This window comes from Sander lucioperca, chromosome 21 (assembly GCF_008315115.2).
Source record: "Sander lucioperca isolate FBNREF2018 chromosome 21, SLUC_FBN_1.2, whole genome shotgun sequence".
Taxonomy (NCBI): domain Eukaryota; kingdom Metazoa; phylum Chordata; class Actinopteri; order Perciformes; family Percidae; genus Sander; species Sander lucioperca.
This window is the reverse complement of record NC_050193.1, coordinates 26,229,461-26,249,558: the sequence shown is the minus strand read 5'-3', so window position 1 is coordinate 26,249,558 and position 20,098 is coordinate 26,229,461. Positions and strand designations below refer to the sequence as shown.

General features: G+C 41.8%; 2 protein-coding genes across 5 annotated transcripts; both read left to right on the top strand.

The window, feature by feature from the left end:
* Positions 1-685: 685 nt before the first annotated feature.
* mettl2a (methyltransferase like 2A) lies at positions 686-5,104 on the top strand. The gene is made up of 11 exons (XM_031319054.2): positions 686-814; positions 846-956; positions 1,198-1,381; positions 1,992-2,080; positions 2,308-2,576; positions 3,271-3,320; positions 3,426-3,486; positions 3,585-3,724; positions 3,824-3,930; positions 4,354-4,419; positions 4,523-5,104. Exons 1-11 carry the CDS (start codon positions 745-747, stop codon positions 4,666-4,668), a joined length of 1,293 nt encoding a protein of 430 aa, XP_031174914.2. The 5' UTR covers positions 686-744; the 3' UTR covers positions 4,669-5,104.
* Positions 5,105-5,462: 358 nt separating this feature from the next.
* On the top strand, positions 5,463-18,746 carry tlk2 (tousled-like kinase 2). 4 transcript variants are annotated; one of them, XM_031318920.2, is made up of 21 exons: positions 5,463-5,701; positions 7,241-7,323; positions 8,808-8,885; positions 8,986-9,055; positions 9,142-9,185; positions 9,346-9,444; positions 9,787-9,888; positions 10,095-10,187; positions 10,364-10,474; positions 11,149-11,285; positions 11,715-11,867; positions 11,971-12,037; positions 12,125-12,222; positions 12,313-12,394; positions 13,543-13,634; positions 13,793-13,882; positions 14,042-14,211; positions 15,002-15,140; positions 16,735-16,846; positions 17,114-17,221; positions 17,496-18,746. In XM_031318920.2, the coding sequence occupies exons 2-21, from the start codon at positions 7,243-7,245 to the stop codon at positions 17,667-17,669; spliced, it is 2,100 nt and encodes a 699-aa protein (XP_031174780.1). In that variant the 5' UTR covers positions 5,463-5,701; positions 7,241-7,242; the 3' UTR covers positions 17,670-18,746. The 4 variants fall into 4 exon arrangements, with proteins under 4 accessions (XP_031174780.1, XP_031174779.1, XP_035852641.1 ...); XM_031318919.2 differs by having other exon boundaries at positions 5,463-6,089; XM_035996748.1 differs by lacking the exon at positions 5,463-5,701 and adding an exon at positions 6,240-6,258.
* Positions 18,747-20,098: the final 1,352 nt, after the last annotated feature.

Genomic DNA, 20,098 nt, shown 5'->3' with positions numbered 1-20,098 from the left:
CAATGGTATGTAGCATATCTGCTGTCTTATCCAGAATCCTAGTACAAATGAAGAGTGTGTCTATCTGCAGTAACAGGAGGGTGTATTTATAAATCGTATAGCTCAGTCCAGATGTTGACTACCTCCTGACTTTAAACTCAACACAACAACCAGGTCAACTAAGCATTGTCCTTAATCTAGTAAATAACCTTTTAGGGTTTTTCTTGCAGCCCATGCAAATGTTATAGTATAATAATATAAAGATATGTGCATAAAAATGTAGAAAAGTCTCATGTTCAAAGTATCACTAAATCTCTACCGCAAGCCTACAGATAGTAAGTAGTTGCTGTAGGATCTCTGTAAAAACTTCCAGAGTGCAAGAAAATGGCTAATATACAAGGGTGGAACCTGTTTATTTGGGAATCAGACAACTGATACATGTATGAGGTCACAAAAATCAATCCACAAGTGTACGATGATTTCATTTGTTTTACATCTGTGCACAAATTACGTTTGATAGGACTGGGGGAAAGTCAGGTGTATTCTCATACGTGGGGCTCAGACTGACACCAGTGGACCATAGCAATGATAATCTTGGCAAATGTCTCCCTCTAGTGTATAAACACGGCATTGCTCAAATGCTGCAGCACACCTGTGGAGGTGCAGCCTGAAAGTCTTGTGTAAATCATTTAATTGTCAAGCAGCCTGTAGTACAGTGTACAGAGCTAGATGATAGTGTGACTGTGACTTTTCAGTTGAGTTGTTATGGTCGTCCATCGACATTTGGATATGGAAGCGTGTCTCCTTCATGTGCTCCAAACAACATCGCTAATATGTAGGTCGCAACTAATTATGCCTATTGGTAGCCTATACTGTCTATGCCGATGCAGTCTGTACTTCGGCCAGTGATAATGAAATGTACCATTTTGTACTGTGGCAACGAAGGAGTATGTACATGTTCTACAAAAATTCTAGAGGTAAAGATAATGGGGAAATATGCCTTAGAGTTATACGCGACCTGTTTTACAGGTGAAAACATGTCAATAGCAAATATTTAGATCCCAAAACAACATCATAATTACAGAACCATACTCTCTACCTTTTAAAAATGCATTGCAACTTTTGTTGTCAGAAAATCTCGACATACTAAGTTGCATTTACATTACTGGTCTTTTTTGCAATATGTCCGATAATCCGTGAACGCAGCACTATTAGATGCACGGCCCCTCTTCCGTTGCGTCAGTTCGAACATGGCGGCGCCCCATGTCGTGGTCGGTGTGGATGGAGACAGCAGCGAAACAGGGCTTGTTCTGTCAGATTCAACCACCGGAGATGTGAAGAGACCTCAGTTCGGGACACGTTTCCTCACAGACCCACGGCAGGTCTTCCAGCACAACGCATGGTGGGTCATTTGTTCCAGAAACCCAAAAAGGGCAGGCAGATGTTTGGTGTGAGTCTCTGTCAGAGCAATATGGTCAGTGCCAGTGTCCTCTGGCTGAGGTGTTATCACTACTTAGCTACTTTAGTAGTACATTAGTTTTATGGATGGTGTTTTGCTGAATTGACTGTAACGTTATCTAACAATAAGCAAATGTAAAAGCTATTATTTAGTAACGTTAGCTATGGCATTCTGTTTGTTGTTTTGATAGAGGGGTTATAATTTATCCTGGGGTCATCTCCTCTGATTATATTGTCCATTAAATAAAATATATTTTAATTCCAATAATCAAATGTGGATAAAATGATGACATTACTAGTATTACTCCATTCTGTTGTCTAAGTGAACAATATAACATTACCTGAAGTTCCCTACTCTTTATCCCCATTAACTGTTTTTGGTTAATTTATTTTGTACTGTTTTTTTATTTTTTGGCAGGTTTTTCCTTTTTTCATATTGAGAGTCTAAAAATATTGGGTGTTGCATGCTATGCAGATTGTAAAGACCTTTTATAGGGCTATATAAAACCACATCACATCACCCACACTGGATAATAGTGCTCTGTTGCCTACAGGGACAATGTGGAGTGGACTGAAGAACAAGAAGCATCTGCTAAGAAGAAAGTCTCAGAAAACAATCAGCCACTACCTGCAGAGAAACAAGGTAGTGTTGCAGTTGTCGAGACTCATTGCTCATACACATGACTGGCATCAAGGATCAGTAACAGAACTATAAACGATTCTAATGTTGTATATTTATTTATTTTCATTTCATTTGAGTTTTATCTGATCAATGTGTAAAAGGATACAGAAATTGTTGTCGTTGATTTGTAATCGTAATTATGACTTACTCTTGCTCTTACTCCCCTGCCTTACCTTTTTTTTTGGCAGAGGAATACGACAGCCGGGCAAATGAGTTCTGGAATGGTTTTTACACAATCCACGAGAATCGTTTCTTCAAAGACCGTCACTGGCTCTTCACAGAGTTCCCAGAGTTGGCCCCACAGTGTAGCCTCAACCATGAGTCCCATCTCGAGGTCTCTGGCACAGATGACAGTCGGCAGGATTCTCTGGATCAAGAACAAAGAAGGGAAGTTGCAGCTTTGTCTCACACTGATGGTGACATCCCTGGCTCCTCTGCCTCATATCGCATTCTAGAGGTGAGAGATTAATTTGAAAGCAAGTTAGCTAAACTTGAACCATACAGATTTAATGACAAAGCCAAATGTCTGCTGTTATACACCTCTGTTTTCAGTTCTGTTGTCTTGTCTGTTAGTAAGTGGTCTAAAAAAGAATGGCAACAGATCTTAGTGGAAATTGGTGCAAAGAATTGCCTAAAATTGCAAAATTTCTAATTAACTACTGCACTTACTTAAATGGATAAAAAAAATATGGCACATGCCCCATGATTGTCTACCACTGTGTTTATGAATTTGATGCAAATCTAGTTCCAGATACAGATAAAACCTTTGTAGTAGAAAAGTCAGCGGCCTCACTCAATACATCATCTTTTTCTGTTTACTAAAGAGCAAAAAGTGAAATATGTTTAGCCATCCAGCTTTCATCATCTCACTGATGGGGGATGGATGGCCAAAAACATTTTATGCGAAATTTATTTTGTATTGTGCATAAGCAGCCTCCTCACATGGATCACATTGTGGTATCTCTTATTGTTATGCCAAATAAACACTTCTAAACATTTTCTATTAAAATAAATGTGTGCAGAAATGCATTTTCTAGTAACTATCAATCTTTTTGACAGTATTCATTCTCTTGAAACAAACATTGCTACTGTAGGTGTTGGTGTGTGACATTGGGTGAAATTGGAGTAAACAATTGGTGTTTATTGGACAGGTTGGCTGCGGTGTAGGCAATACAGTTTTTCCAATACTGAAGACCAACAAGTAAGTGAAGGCATTAGCATGTCGTTTCAAACCATGTTTGACAAATACTGTTCTCTGGTACTGTCTTATGATGTGCACATATAACTGCAGCTTTGCTCTTTGCAGTGACCCGGGACTCTTTGTTTACTGCTGTGATTTCTCCAGCACTGCTGTGGAGTTAGTCAAGGTGAGGTGAGATTCCTGAAAAGATGATGTGTTGATAGATGTATTCATCTCTAGGGTTGTGGGCTAACGGATGAATTAACATTGCTTTCTTGTCTTCAGACTAATCCAGAGTACGACCCTGGGCGCTGCTTCGCCTTTGTTCATGACTTGAGTGATGTGGGAGCCAATTACCCCATCCCAGATGGAACCCTTGATGTTATAGTGCTAATCTTTGTGTTATCAGCATTGCATCCCAACAAGTATGTATCTTTCTCTGTCTTTCTTCTCCTCTTCTTTTTGAAGAGTGTGTGTGTCATTGAATATAGCACTGTTTGTCTTAATGTTTCACCCTGTCTCAGGATGCAGGCGTCCATCAGTAGATTAGCACGGCTGCTGAAGCCTGGGGGAGTGATGCTGCTCAGGGACTATGGACGCTATGATATGGCACAGCTTCGCTTCAAGAAAGGTCAGTCAGGCTGAAGTCCAGCGAAGCGCCAGTCCAAATAGCTGTTCAGAACGTCCAGATCCAGAAAGCTTAATTTTTCAAGATCTATGATTAGTGGTTATCCTTGAAAATGTGTTTCACAAAATGTGTTTTTCTGGTAGCACCGTTTCAGAATTGACTGCTGCATTAAGTCACACCAAAGCAACTTTCTGCGTTTGGTCATTTTAAATGACAGTCAAAGTATGCTATGGACCACACTTAATGTAGATAGTAACAATAAGTCTGGCTGCACAAGACCTGTCTGACTTGGGGTCCATATGCAATACTTCTAATGGTACACTACAGATTAAAACAGCACTGCATTAATGAATAAGTGTTATTTAATGTTTGCAATTTGTTGTAGAATAATAGGTACTGTCTGTGCATCCCTTTTAATTCTTTTAGGAAGGTGTCTGTCCGAAAACTTTTATGTCCGAGGTGATGGAACAAGAGTGTATTTCTTTACTCAAGGTAAAATTCAAGACATATTAATACAGATTTACTGAGATTATTTTGCTGAATTGTTCTTTATTATACATATATGAAAATATTTCTGTGCTTCTTTGTATTTTAGATGAGCTCCATGGGATGTTCACTGAGGCAGGATTTGAGAAAGTGCAGAACCTCGTGGACAGAAGGCTCCAGGTGAATAGAGGCAAACAGCTCACCATGTACAGGGTGTGGATCCAGTGCAAGTACCGCAAGGCTCTAGCCACTTGAGACCCAGGGCTGAGACAGGGGAGAGAACCCGCCTGGTTTGACCTTTACCTGAACCACTGAAACTAGGAGATCAAATCAAGGCCTTTTTCTGAGGATGTATGGAATTGAGAAGCCCCATTGCATTGTGATAAAGGGATGCAACTGGATAGGTAAATGCTGTAATGGCCTTACACTATCTCAGCTGCCATAATGTTGATGGACTTGTTTTATGGCTAGAGTTCCATATGGTGCTGAAATTCTACCTACAAGAGTGATGATTTCTCATTTTGTGCTGATGAGTTCAGTAATCTGAGAAAGGACTGGTTACCCATGTTTAAGTGTTTCTATTCTGCCAGATGCAGTTTTTAATGAGCTGATGTTTTGGAATAAATTGCATGATTTTAAAAATAACTTAACGATCTTTTTGTACATGCAAAATCAATAAAAATCGAAAACTGTAAATCTTTTTTACATCTGTATTAAAGTTGCTTTCAAACGTGTTTTGTTAAAGGAATCACATACTTAATGATATTGGTCCATACTGCTTACTTTCCATCACAGTCTCTTGAATGGTTAAACACCTATGATTGAATAGCTACTTTAGGGGGAAAAACCCCAATAATCTGGCAATTCACTGATATTATATAAATTCAATGTGTGGGCGTGAACATCATGGGAATGGAAACTTTCTGATAAGTGATAAGTGATTTTGGTGGTTGCCTGGGTGGGCGTTGTAAATTGTATTGTGTACAGAGGGATTTGCCATTGGTCCAGAGAAGAGATTTGGGGCAGGCGTGGACTGAACGAAGGTGAAATACTTAAACAATCTCACGAGAAAATATGAGATTTTACTGATTATTGTTTACATTGTGAAAACATGAGAACCGAACCGAATCGATCCGGATTCAACTGAAACGCCTGCAACAGCACAACTTCCGAAACAGATTGGTTTCTTCCCTGCGGCGAGGAAGACGACTGGAGCCGAACTTTGTTTTGATCGAGCTGAAAGCCAGGACCCGAAATTGATCTCACCACCGGGAGAGAAAATATAGGGGTAACTTAAGCTAGTTTTAAAGACATAATTTATACCTGGTGAAAAACGCACAATCTCGAGGGTCGCCATTGTGTGGAAGGAGATACCCGACATAGGCACGGTATGGTCCTCGGCGAGAGGGATGTGATGGGGATCCCCGCCTAAGGAGCACAGCAAGGCGGGTTTGGGTTACCCGGAGTTGTCGAGGCCTCCGAGGGGAATCCACCGTCGTCTACCTTGAGCTACGCCGCACACTCCCGTGTCTCGATCGTTAATTGTCAGCACGCGAGAGACGCGGCTGTGGATGCGGCCTAGCCTGGGAGGGTCTGTCGAGCACCGGGGAAACAACGGGAACGTTTTCAGGGTTAATCACAGACCCTCCGAAGGACGCAGAAAATATTGAATTGCAGTAAGTATCTCGTTAGGTGGTCGTCATATATCTGGACAGGTCTCTTGTTACAGTGATTCCAGGCGTCGTGGCACCAGAAGCACCTGACAACACAGAACCGAGAGGATGCTTCTTTTTGACAGACGAGTTAACGTTAGCATGTTGGCTACCTAACGCTAGCTATCTTAGAGTGTGTTTGTAAAATAATGTAACTATTGCGGACAGTAGTTGTAATGGGTTGAGTCGTTATCTAGCTAATCAGACAAATGTAATTGGGCCAACATTAATTACAATTTGCCTTGTTTGGGTACATTAACGTTACTTTACAAAATCAAATCTAATGTCACTAGCTAGCTAACGTTAGCTCTTAGATTGTAATGCTAGCTAAGTGATGCCCAACCTCGGTATGCTTGTTAGCTCATTTATCCAATGTTAGCCAGCTACCTCGCTGATAATGTTTCAAATCGTTGTTAGCTGAGCCAGCAAACTCAATCCCGAGTTGAGTTACACACGAATAAGGACTAACGTTAGTAACGTTATGTATCCCTAGCTAAATCGACACAAGTGCTGTAACGTTAGGTTAATGTACACTATTCATTTAATGTGTGTAGCTACGTTAATGCAAGCTATAGCTATATAACAATAAAGACCTAGTTAGCAATCAGTGTTGGGCGTATGACGTTAACTTAAACGTTAACATATGCATAGGCTAGCAAGCTGGGCACTTATTGTCTATTGTTGCGATTTCCATTTCTGAGAGTATACTTGACAGTCCCTCCATTAGTGACCGTTCATAACTCCAGCGCTATCTAACTTCGGCCTAAAGTGCCAGGGTGTTATCACATGATGCTATACGTTTGCAGGCAATGGCTCTACACATCTGGCCCTAGTCTTTGATGCATATTAGGTATCCATTATTGGCTATATTTCTGTGCATTTTAGCGCTGTGAGTGTTTATGTTGCATTACTGGTGCTTGCTGTACAAACATGATAGTCATTAACATTATTGTCAGGCTTATTGATGACTCAGAACAGGAATTTTCCACATCCATATAGCTAAAAACAGCTATGACTCATCACAACTAATGCCTTTTGAAACACTGATCGTCACTCACGCTTGACTATACCAGACCCCACAATGCCTTCCTTAATCTGTGCTCTTGTCTCTGCAGCCATGATGGAAGAACTGCATAGCCTGGACCCCCGACGACAGGAGCTGTTGGAGGCTCGCTTCACTGGGGTCGGTGTGGCTAAGGTTTGTGTTACAGCAGATGTCTCTGCAGGTGGAGCATGAGATCTCTTCTCCTGTCAAAGTGCTCATAATCACAGATTTTCTTGATTACACATTTTTGTGAATCCCTTCCTTTCTTTGTCTCACTCTGCCTCAGTATCATTCTGCTGTTTGGCCTGGACAAGCTTGGCCCCACTCCTTTTCTTTGTCTGTCTCTGGAGAAGGTTGAGCTGTGTCTGTGTTTTTTTTGGCTAGTATGATATGGCATCTCTTCCTGGCTCATGATGTAGAGGCTGCATATGCAAGTTGTGATGCCTGCCAAAAAGGCCACAGACAGGACAGGGGTGGTAGGGGGAGGAGGCAGAGGAGGAATGTAGTTCTTGACCAGGTGTGAGTGGAGGCAGCATTTTAGCTTTTTACCCTCTTGCTTGCTACATGGATGGAGCCGTCTTTGTGGAAGGTGATCTTGGAACAGTTAGGTAGCGAGAGTCGGTGCCAGGAGTGGGCCCTGTGCCAGCCATAGGCAGAGCTGAGACAGAGCATGGCATGGCTGCTGCCGCAGAGAAAATGGCGGCTCTCGCTAAGGCATCATGCCACAGCCACCCTGTAGGACAAGAGATGCAATGTGTGTAGGGGGGTATTGAGAAAGAAGTGTGTCAACAAATGGCTATGAAGAAATGCGGGTTGGTGGTCTAAAAGCCCTTCAATGTCACAGAGCAGAGCCAAGTTTTTTCTTGACCTTGGAACAGCCCTGTGGCACTGCTGCGCTCTCTGTTATCACTGAGTTGGTATTAAAGAAAGGGAAATTGTTATCCTTTGAGGACAATGCACACCTTTTGGTAATGGAACAGAGATAGCCTACTAACATTTTTGGAAAGTGCCTTTCCTTTTGAACAGGTCTGATCAAACAACCAGTATATGTGGCAGGGGTGAAAACAAGCTGTCATTATTAAATCAAGCAAAGCATCTTACACTGGCTTTCTCCAGCGAGTGAGAGAGAAGAAACAAACGGTTAAGACCATGGTGAACAGCAGAAAAATGGATGACATTATCTAAAGGTGACAGACAGAGGGAGGAATACATCCCCAGCAGCATGCCTAATGTTCAGCCATTTTAGGAGGGTTCAGTGAGAGAGCTCTGGTGTGCTCTGAATGACTAAGTATCTCTCCCTGATTGGACAGTGCCTGCAGAATTTTTATGTGATTCATTTGACTGACAGGCATCACCTAGGGAACCACATTAGGGCTGATGGAGGTCTAGATTCAGTGTCAAGTTAATGGTGACAGCAGCCAAACCTCTGCATCCCTTCTTTCTGTTTAACCCATTTTACTCTGTTTTCTAACTGTGTGCACTCTCTCTCTCACAAGTTTATGCATACACAATAAGTGCATGTGCACACATTAAAAAACAAAACACTTCTACGAATGTATTCTTGCATGTTTTATGCTTCTTTGTATTTAATTGCTCCTTGTACTTTACTTGTATGTATTTTTACCTCATTTTAACAGGGCTCGGGTCAGAACCAAAATGAGTCATCTAATCAGAGTCTATGCAGTGTAGGCTCGCTCAGTGACAAAGAGCTAGAGGTTAGTCTCTGTTACAAATGAACAGGATATTTTTTATGCCAACCATCTCTCTGTGTTGCCCTATTATACATGCATTTGATTCACACTACTTTCCTGACAGACTCCTGAGAAAAAAGGGAGTGAGCAGAGAGTGAGAAAACGTAAAGCAGAACATTTTGACAGCAGCCAAGGTAAGATTGTTCCACTGCTATGATCCTCTCATTGTGTATCCCAAATATCAGCCTCTCTGTCTGAAATCCCTATGTCTCTCTTCTAGGCAAAGCAGGTGCAAGGGGACATAAAATTAGTGATTATTTTGAGGTGAGTGGCAGAAAAGTTTGAGTGTGTATGCAGCAAAGCTCATGGCCTCTAACAATGCTTCAGTATTAACTTTTCATACTTACTTTCTAACCGCTTTTTTTTTAATTCCATCTTGGTCTTTCCATTGAACTGCTTTCTTCTGTCTTTGCTTGTCTGTCAGTTTGCGGGAGGTAGCGGTCCTGGTACCAGCCCTGCCAGGGGAATTCCACCAGTGGTCCGCTCTTCCCCACAACACTCCCTCTCCAACCCCCCTGTCACGGTGAGCATGTTTGCTCTATGATCTGTCTCATTCTTTTCTTTTCTTTTAACATTTTCCTGCCATTCTCTCTTCCACGCTTGTTATTAGCATCAATAGGTCAAGTGGTTTATAGATTAGAAGAATCTGATGTGGTTTATAAACACGGTTTGGCCAATAATTACAGATTCAAACACACTTCGAATTTAACCTGTTGCACACATCTTTTGGTGTTTGTTATATTTTTTCTTATCATGACTTGCAGCTGCAGGTCTCGATGAATTCTTTTAATGTGATAAAGTTCACACATTAAGACACCCTCTGTCTGTGTAAGGTTTTTATTGGATGAATGTTTCTGCCTCCCAGGTGCAGCAGGGAAGCCCCTCCTCTGTAAACTCGGCCAACACAGAGCACTCAACGTGTTCACTGAAGCCTGCCTCTCTTCACATGCTCCACAAAGCCACACAGGTACTTGAAATGCCACTGGCTGTTTATCTAATTTAACTGTTATTATAATTCAAAAGGCCATTGTTATGTAAGTGGTACATATAAACCAATACATTTGCAACTGGAAACCAGTAAGCAACTGGAAGAGTTTGTTAAATGGGACTACTTGTATTACATTGATCCACCATTAACATAAACACTGTTTTTGTGCTCACTGTACCCTGTAGTCTGACCTTACTATAGAGAAACTAACAGCAATGGAGAACAACAAGAACTCTGACCTGGAGAAGAAGGAGGGCCGAATAGACGATTTGCTGCGGGTACTAATCTCATTACATTTCATCCCTGCTACTCTGCTTGCCATTGTCTATGGTTTTGAGAATATATGGTCTCTGTCTGGGTTTTTCACTCAAGGCATGTCAGAGCTGAAACATTCCTTCTGTCTGTACATGTATATTTTTTTTACCTGAACTTTTTCCTGCTCGTTCTGTTTCAGGCAAACTGTGATCTGAGGAGACAGATTGATGAACAGCAGAGGATGCTGGAACGATACAAGGAACGCTTAAATAAGTGTGTGACTATGTCCAAGAAGCTGCTGATTGAAAAAGTATGTTCCTCTAATAGCACCATGACTTATTTTAAACTATTAGTTTCCAATGAGTGGGTCATTGTGGGTTTTTGACGTGAGCTAGTTTTAGAAGCTCTTATTTAAAGGCAGGGTTGGTAACTATTTCCAATATACATTTTTTTATATATTGTTTGAAATGGTCTTTATACCCAAACAGCAATAAATAACTTATGGGCTCTGAAAATGGAGCAAAAAAGATCTTTCATTTGTTGCTGTAATCCTGTGAAAACGTCCACCAATCGCTGCCTCGGGGTCCGCTTTGAAAGAACCAATGAAATGCCTCCTTGCCCCGCTGCGCGTACTCTACCCCTCCAGTGTATGAGCCTAAGCTCAATACGTGTTGTCACCGCAGTGCTAACAGTTGTCAGGCTTGTTGTAAACATGCAGTATGATAATATTAGGTGTTTGCTTAGTGGTGAATGAGACATAAAGTAAAATTGCGGTCCTTTCTGCGCTCTGCTCTGAAGCAGCGGTGCTCGTGCACGTCTGCGTGTGGGTCGTAGCCTGATGGCAGGGGGAGGGGTTAGACGGAGCCCCGAGGAGATGCTACTTTCAAATCTTGCTAGCTTTTCAACATTACCAACCCTGCCTTGTATGCCACGTGGAATCAACAGTACTGGTTTGATGCCTGTATTTCTCTGCCCTTCCTCCAGTCCAAACAGGAGAAGATGGCGTGCCGGGACAAAAGCATGCAGGACAGGCTTCGACTGGGTCACTTCACCACAGTGAGGCATGGAGCGTCTTTCACTGAGCAGTGGACGGATGGATATGCCTTCCAAAACCTTATCAAGTGAGGACTTTTTTATGTTTCGTCTTTAAGATCCTCCTTTCACACTTCTCTATTATTATTTTAACTATTAAGCTGCTAGTTAGAGAGGCAAAATCACACTAACATACTTCAATAGTTGTGGTATTAGTATGAAATGAACAACCCAAGTCAGTTTTGGTATTATGTAGATATCACTGTAAGTTAAAATTGTAGTTTTTGCAACATAAACTACATCTTGTGGCATTGTATGCAGAATAATTTGCATTATACATAAAATGTTTCATGTCTGAAAACATTGTTGAAGCCGTTGTTTCAAATGATCTAATATAAGCACATCCTACATAGAAAGGGCAGTATCGTGACCAGGGCCAGAACACTTACAGTAGATCATACACAAACTGATAAATGCATAAGGTATACATGTCATTGCAATGTGTCATCTGTTTTCAGACAACAAGAAAGAATCAATTCCCAGCGAGAGGAAATTGAAAGACAGAGGAAGCTGCTGGCCAAACGCAAACCGCCCTCCATGGCCCAGACTCCACCTCCAAGTCTGGAGCAAAACAAACGCAAAAGCAAAACCAATGGAACAGAAAGTGAAGCGTACGATGCTTTTGTTTTTCATTTATCTTCTCTTTCATACCAGCTGTTTTTCCCCTGCTCGCATATTCAAAGTGGCACTGAGGTTTGTTCTGTGTCCTTGTAGGTTATCACAGGCAGAGTACCACGAGCAAGAGGAAATCTTTAAACTAAGATTAGGCCACCTTAAGAAGGTAATGCCTGATGTATTTTTGTTTTCTGTTGTTTCTTTGTTTTGTTAGCTGCACAGGTTTAGATATAAGTTTGTTGTCCTTTTGCAGGAGGAGGCAGAGATCCAGGCGGAGCTGGAGAGGTTGGAGCGGGTGCGGAACCTGCACATTCGCGAGCTGAAAAGGATCCACAATGAGGATAATTCTCAGTACGATTTCTTCTTTCCTAGTTTGTCTGTAATGATGTGTCCTATGCTCTGTTTAATTACATGACTTGGATTGCTTCTCACCCTGTGTAGATTCAAAGATCACCCTACGCTAAATGACAGATACCTGCTACTCTATTTACTTGGACGGGGAGGTTTCAGTGAAGTTTACAAGGTGAGAGAAACTTCATCTTTCCCTGTTAGGCAGAACCACTGCTTTTTGATAATAGTTTATACACTATAAATACATTCCAGTTTCTGTTATTGAATTAATGTAGTGAATACCTTTGCCAATACATCCTGTATATTAGACAGAGAAAAGGCAGTATTAGTACTCAGTATTTACAGTTCTACCAGCTTAAAAATTGGGTAATAAACACATGCACAATTCGATACAATCTTGTACAACAGCCTTGCAACAACTACCAGTGTTCTGCTGTTTAAGAGAGTGTGAGTTGACTTAAGTCTGTGGTCATCTTTGATGTCATAGACTGTGGTGTAACACTGGTGAAAACTAACTTGCTCATATATTCAAAGTGATACTTTAGAAAATATTTAAGGATGCATGTTTCATTGCTTTACACTAAAGCCTGGCTCAGACTTCAAGAGTTTTGGGCCGATTTATCCCCAATACACCCCACCCGTAAGCAGCGGAGAAATAATATTTGATATCATTAATAATTATAATATATATAATAGTTAATAATCTGGCCCAGATTACCTGGTAATGTGAGCCGTGTACAGATCCAATCTTAAACCTCCCGAACTGGTTATCTGTATGATTGGTTAAATGGTTAAACTCCCCTCCAGTTCTCGCTGAAGAGTCAAGAACAGACAACCCGTGTTGACCGCGTCTTCCCAACCACTTTTTAATCCCTGCTACAGAAAGTCGGCGCCCCGCGTCAGTCACCATTTTGTTTACGTCTGCTTCCCCGTGAGATCACGTTAGAGAGATCACTTGAGGTGGTGCCTTGCTCCCTCTGGCACGATAATCTTAATAATATCCTGTAGTATGACTACAGGATATTATTAAGATTATCATATCTCATAGATGCACCATTATTTTCAAATCTTGTAGTGTGTGTTTAAGATTGGGGAAAAGAATATCTGTGGAGATTCTCATGTGCGTGTTGCAACCGGATTTCAAAATCGGTTAGGATTTTAAAACTCCTGTAGTCTGAGCCCAGCTTAAGTTGTTGTGTCAGAATGTGAGACTTTTTCTGCCGTCATCACTGTAAAAATGATGATGCAAGAGTTTCACTGCAGTTAAAACAAGTAAAGCCAAATGTACTTCCTAACTAATATGAGACATTTATTTTCCAGGCCTTTGATTTAACGGAGCAAAGGTATGTTGCGGTCAAAATCCACCAGTTAAACAAGAACTGGAGGGATGAGAAGAAGGAAAATTATCACAAGTGAGTGCTGTTCAATTTTTAATGCAATACTGTAATATATTTTGAATGGCTATGATTTATGTTCTGTTCATCATTTATTAACACATCGGATTCACTGTGTGTAATATATCCACATTTCAAGTGATTGGTGCAAATGTTAGAAATGCTCTTTGTTTCAGACACGCGTGCAGGGAATATAGAATCCATAAAGAGCTGGACCACCCACGAATAGTTAAACTCTACGACTACTTTTCGCTTGACACTGACTCGTAAGTCATTTCCTCATAAACAAATGTGTGCCTTCCAAAATATGGACTCATGTTCATGCAGATTGTGTTCAGTTTGAGCCAATAAGTAGAGCCTTAACTGTGTTTTGTTTGGACTATCCTGCTGAGGTGGATAAATGCTTTTCCCTTATTTTGGAGCAGGTTCTGCACAGTCCTGGAGTACTGCGAAGGCAATGATTTGGACTTCTACCTGAAGCAGCACAAACTTATGTCAGAGAAAGAGGGCCGCTCCATCATCATGCAGATTGTTAACGCCCTGAAGTACCTCAATGAGATCAGACCGCCCATTATCCACTACGACCTCAAACCTGGTGGGTCTCCACACCATAGTGGCTCTTAAACGCTAAGAGCTTGCATGGTCTAGTTTCAGTTTTCTTTGCACAGTTCTACTTCAAATTAAACATTCAGTTAAATGAACCACTTAAACCACTGCAGCTTCAGTAGTGATGATAGGGAGACATTGTCCAGCATTGGGAATTTACAAGCGTCTTAATAGGCGGACACACAATACAATTGTTAGGCAGATTATAGTTGTGATTTGTCTTGATAGGTGATTTGGCCTTCAATCCAGTTGCTGGCCATTATTCCATTAAGATTGATTTGATAATTTTTTTTTTAAATTTGAAATCATTCAGTGTGTTTACATGCACAGGGTATGGTCTTACCCCAGTTAAGTGAGTTTAAAGGTCTAAAGCTTGTGTTGTTGTTGTTTTTGGCTTCTACTGCTCTCTTTCTGGGTCAAAAGGGGCATTTATAACCTATGGAGCATGAGCAGATGCATAACCTGAACTACCCCTGTTAAGGTGTATACGTGCAAGAATACCCCGGTTACTAAAGGAGTTAGCTAGGTCTGTTAACCGGCGTATGAGAACTCCGATTTCAGCCAGGGTAAGGTGTTTACATGGCGTTTGAGAAACCAGGCCATTGCCTTAACCCAATACAACCAGGTTTTAAACTGGATGTTAACGCACTTATTGTGCATTCAACAGAACTGAATCATCCAGAGTATAGTTTTTATTTTCATCTCAAAATGTGAATATAAATCCGAACTATGTAGGCTTTTTCTTTCATGGCTGTAAATCATCTCCTCACCTTGCTCAGGTAACATCCTCCTGGTGAACGGCACTGCCTGCGGAGAGATCAAGATCACAGACTTTGGCCTGTCGAAGATCATGGACGATGACAGCTACAACTCAGTGGATGGGATGGAGCTGACGTCACAGGGAGCAGGGACATACTGGTGAGATTTACACTGGAAGAAGATGCCACTCTGCCGCGGGGGGGGGGCCACCATCTGTGATATAATAAATTGTGTTGTGTACTACGGAGCGTTAGTCCTCAAGGGTCAACTTTATGTTCGGTTGTCAGGGCTGAAATATTTCTCAATGCCTGACTGCTTTCCCACAGCACAGTGCGTTAGTCATAATTTTGCTGTGTGAAGGCATTTTATGCTGTAGAAGGAAACAACAAAATGGCGGAATCTAAAGTGTGCAGTATGAGTGTTTTTAGATGCAAAATCAGAGTTGGAAGCTTGCTACAACATTTGTAGAAGAATCATACAAAGAAATATGACAGGGTGTGCTTGAGCAATAAACATTGTTAGGAGCAATAAAGACGTGTGAGAAAATCCATCCAGAATACAGGGCAGCAGAGGTTATAATGCCTTTTAATCCCAGTAGTTGTAATGTTACTGAGGTGTATCTTGGTATATGGATGTACAAAGCTCCAGCGTCTATTTAGTTGAATGCTTGTTTTCATTTTTATCATGCTGCCAGAGGCCTGCACTACGAAGCAAGATCAACAAGCCCTGGATTTCTTTGTTACCTGGCTTCACTAACCCTAACAACTGCGGTCCCGCCTAAGCTGTGTCACGATGGTGGTTAACAACTAGTTCAATCAACCCAGGGTTTTCCAATCTAGAGACGCGCACGTTCACATCAAAGAGGCGGTGTTTGCACAGGAAGGAAAGCTGGCAACAAAATAGCCGACGCTGTTATGCTTTATGCTTATCAATATCACTTTCCCATCAGTCAGGCACAAGATCTGGCCATAATTACACTTGTGCTTTCCATAAACTGCCGTTGCTTTAGCCTATTATTTAATTTGCAACCCTGGCAGTGGTAAGCGATCGTGAGAGCGAATAAAAAATATAAAAATATAATTCAAACCGTTGTGCGCATTGGCAACACACGGCTCAAGAAGCCGACAAAGATACGTAATTCCCTCCGCTGAAAATCTATATATTTCATAAAGATACCCATCAGAGAATGTTAACGGGGTTGTCGGTCTCTAAATGTTTTTAACTTTTCTGAGCGCACCTCTCTCTCTCCGGTGACGCCGTTATCAGTCGAGTATTGATTGGTCAGCAGACGGTGCTTTTACTCCGGTTGATCTCTAATCTCCAACATAACCTGCTCCAGAGCAGGTTAGGTGTCAGCATAAGTTACCACAGCGATTTAACCCGGTAACAAGTGATCCACCGTCGTGATACACAAAACCCTGGGTTGAACCTGAAGTTTCCTCGTTAACGGCAAATCCTGCTTCGTAGTACAGGCCTCTGGTGTACGAATGCTCACACAAAGGTCACTTAAGCAAGATGCCCACCACACGAACAAATCCACTCACAGAGCCTGGTTCTCATTAGGATCACCCTGTGCACATTGTTTGTTGTTGATGTTACTACTACATATGTGGGGACAGAGAGCTGAGATCATGTTGAAAAAAGATTCTTAGTCTTTTGTCATGACTACAAAATGATATTTGAAACTGGACAGTTAAATTGTATCTGTTGAAAATGATTAATATGAACATAGCTCCCCTTTTCTCTTTTTTAGGTACCTTCCCCCAGAATGCTTTGTGGTTGGGAAGGAACCACCCAAAATCTCCAACAAGGTGGATGTGTGGTCTGTGGGAGTCATTTTCTACCAGTGTTTGTATGGCCGCAAGGTAGGAGACACGCTGAAGAAAATACGTTGCAACAAGACATCTAAGCTATTAAGTCAGTTATAAAGTCGGATAAAAATGTCCCTTGGTTACATGAATTTAATGTTTTATTGTATGTAAAAAGATTTTTAGACAAAAGCAGATTAAGTAACATTTTATTATGGGCAGTGTACTGAACATCAACACACTTAAATGATTCCTATTCACTTGATTTTAGTTCATGTTTTGGTTTGTTTCAATAACACTTGGTTCATTCTCTTTGCTCTTTAGCCCTTCGGCCACAACCAGTCCCAGCAGGACATCCTGCAGGAGAACACCATACTGAAGGCAACAGATGTGCAGTTTCCACCTAAACCAGTAGTCACACCTGAAGCTAAGGTACTGTTTCTGCTCTCTCAACTCACTGCTTTTGTTTTCTCTATTTAGTGTTTGCATCATGTCTTTGCACTTCAACCCCCCACAATACCCTCCTCGTATTCTCTCTTTATACCATAACTCACGTTCACATACATAGTTTTAGTTTTTTTTTTTTTTTTGGTGTATATAATTGGGAAATTCTTATGTTTTTACCAAAACATTGCAAAGGCTGATATCTGCGCTCAAGAGTTTTTATTTTTCTCAGTCATTCCAATGTCACTTTGTCTTTCTCCAGGCCTTTATAAGACGCTGTCTAGTCTACCGTAAGGAGGACCGCATCGATGTGCACCAGCTGGCCAGTGACCCCTTCCTCATGCCCCACATCCGCAAGTCGGTGGCCTCCTCGGGCACCTCGGGCATGGCCGTGGCCTCCACATCCAGCTCCTCCAACAGCAGCGCGTCAAACTGAGCCCACACCCCTTGACTGATTGACTGACAGAACCATTTGAGTGGGGTGGGGTGGGGACGACGCCTTATTGTGTCCTCCCACCCGACAGCATCCCACCTTGCCATGACGAGAAAGAGAAACGGGTCAGATGAGGGCAAGGGGTGGGTGAGAAGTCATGGACGGGTTGGGAAGGGAGACCAACGTCCAATCGTCCATCTCATGTCCACCCATCCCAGCCTAGCTATCCTCCTTTCTCCAAAGGTTGGCATTGTTCTGGGGGTCAAAGCCCTGGACGACTCCCGCAGTAAGGGGCGTGGTTTGGCACTGTGTTGGTGAAAAGTGGGGTTCAGTGATTGGGATTTTTCTTTTCTGCTTAAAAAAGAGAAATTAAAAAGAAGGATAGAACTGCTTCAGCTTGGCCAGATGGAAAAGACTGTGGAAGGCCTCATACCCATACGCACTCACACACACCCATGCATGAGCCATTCTGGTCCGAGGTAGTCTGAACTCCCCAAGCTCAAACATTTTGTTTGTTCTCATCTCCCTGAACTTAACTGAAAGAACCAGTCTGGCCTGTTATTGTATTGAACCCTAAATATCTATGGCACTATGTCACCAAACCCGCTGTTCTGGGATCCCCTGCCCCGCTTAAATTCCAGACCAGATAGTTTGTGACGAGGAGGCACAGAAGCTACTAGGCCCTTACCCTCTCCCATCTCCTCGTCAAACTCCTGTGACCAAAGCTTATAACTTCCAGCTGGTGGCAGTGTTCCACCTCTGTTTTTATAATGAATGGTTTTAGAGTTGTGTTATATGGAGTGGAAGCTGTTGAGAAACAACCCATTTTACATTTTTTTAAAGACTTTTCAATTTAACCAGTTTTATGACGAAAACTGTTGTTTTTCAAGTTGCCTTTTAATTAGAACTGTTATTGCTTTCATTGACCCCCTACCATAAACACATATTTATTTAGGTATGTTTGAATTTATTTTTGGCCAATGAAATGCAAGGGGCTGGTTTGCCTAATAGTACTGTTGGGGGTGATTGGGCCTTAGCAGAGAGTTGCATAAACCATTAAATACTATTGGTTAAAATGTGTTTGTTGTTCTGGGCTTCTGTTTGACTGCCGTAACCATCACCGCTTTCTTTGAAGGAAAAACTTCTATTAACAACACAGCTGACGCTGTAGTCATGAGTATTATCTCTGTTCTTGGGTTTTGTGTTGTGCTTTTCTAAGTAAAATTGGCTTTACAGAATATAATTCAAATATGTTTAGATAATACTTACATCCAGCCTCACCTAGCTAGTGTTGGGTCATATTCTTCGTATTCAGTTATAATTAATTAAGTTATATTTTCTGATTAGTGAGTAAATGGAACAAATAACTCATCAATTGCCAGAAAACGGACTGTAAACTTGGACCGTAATCCCACATTGACAATGTTGATTTAGTATGAGCTGACTTTATGGTTTAATACAAATGTTAGTGTAGTGCAGCAGTCAAATTAGTAGAGTATGATAAATGCTGTCTCATTCATAAATCCAGTACTGGTCTGGAGGCACTGTGCTTCTGTCAGAAGGTGAAGGACAACATTAATACAAACACCATTTTAAAAGCCAATATTCAGTGGGTTCTCATTTGTCATCTGTCTCTGTGGTGGCATGTTGAATGATAATAGACACAATAAGACATTCTGCACAAATGTGCATGCATGTGAAACTCCATAAGTAGCTCTCTCTCAACACATACTGTACATGTTTATGGATTGGGATACATCAGCTTTGGGCAGTCCAACCATCCATTTATCCTTCCATTTTCTCCACTTATCTTGGGCTGGGTTGCTGTGGCAGTAGGCTAAGCAAGGCAGATGACCCTCTCCCCAGCAACCTTTTCCAGCTTCTCCTGGGGGATCCTGAGGTGTTCCCAGGCCACATGAGATATTTAATATCTCTAGCATGTTCTGGGTCTCCCCAGGGTCTACTACCAAAGGAAGGCGACCAGAAGGCATCCTGATCAGACGCCCGAACCACCTCAACTTACACATGAGCACATCTACTACGAGCTCCCTCCGGACGTCTGAGCTCCTTAACCTATCTCTAAGGCTGAGCCCAGCCACCCTACGGAGGAAACTAATTTCAGCTGTTTGCAATCTAATTTATAAGTCACTACCCAAAGCTCACGACCATAGATGATGGTTGGAACATACGTAGATCGACTACTAGATTGAAAGCTTTGCCTTCCGGCTCAGCTCCCTCTTCACCACAATGGTCCGGTACGGTGCCTGTATCACTGCTGATGCCGCACCAATCTGCCTGTTGACAGCTCCAAGCTCTCAAGCTCCATTTTACCCTCACCTGTGAACAAGACCCCCAGGATACTTGAACTTCTTCACTTGGGGCAGCAACTCACTCCAAACTAAAAGTAAGCAATCCACTGTTTTCCAGCAGAA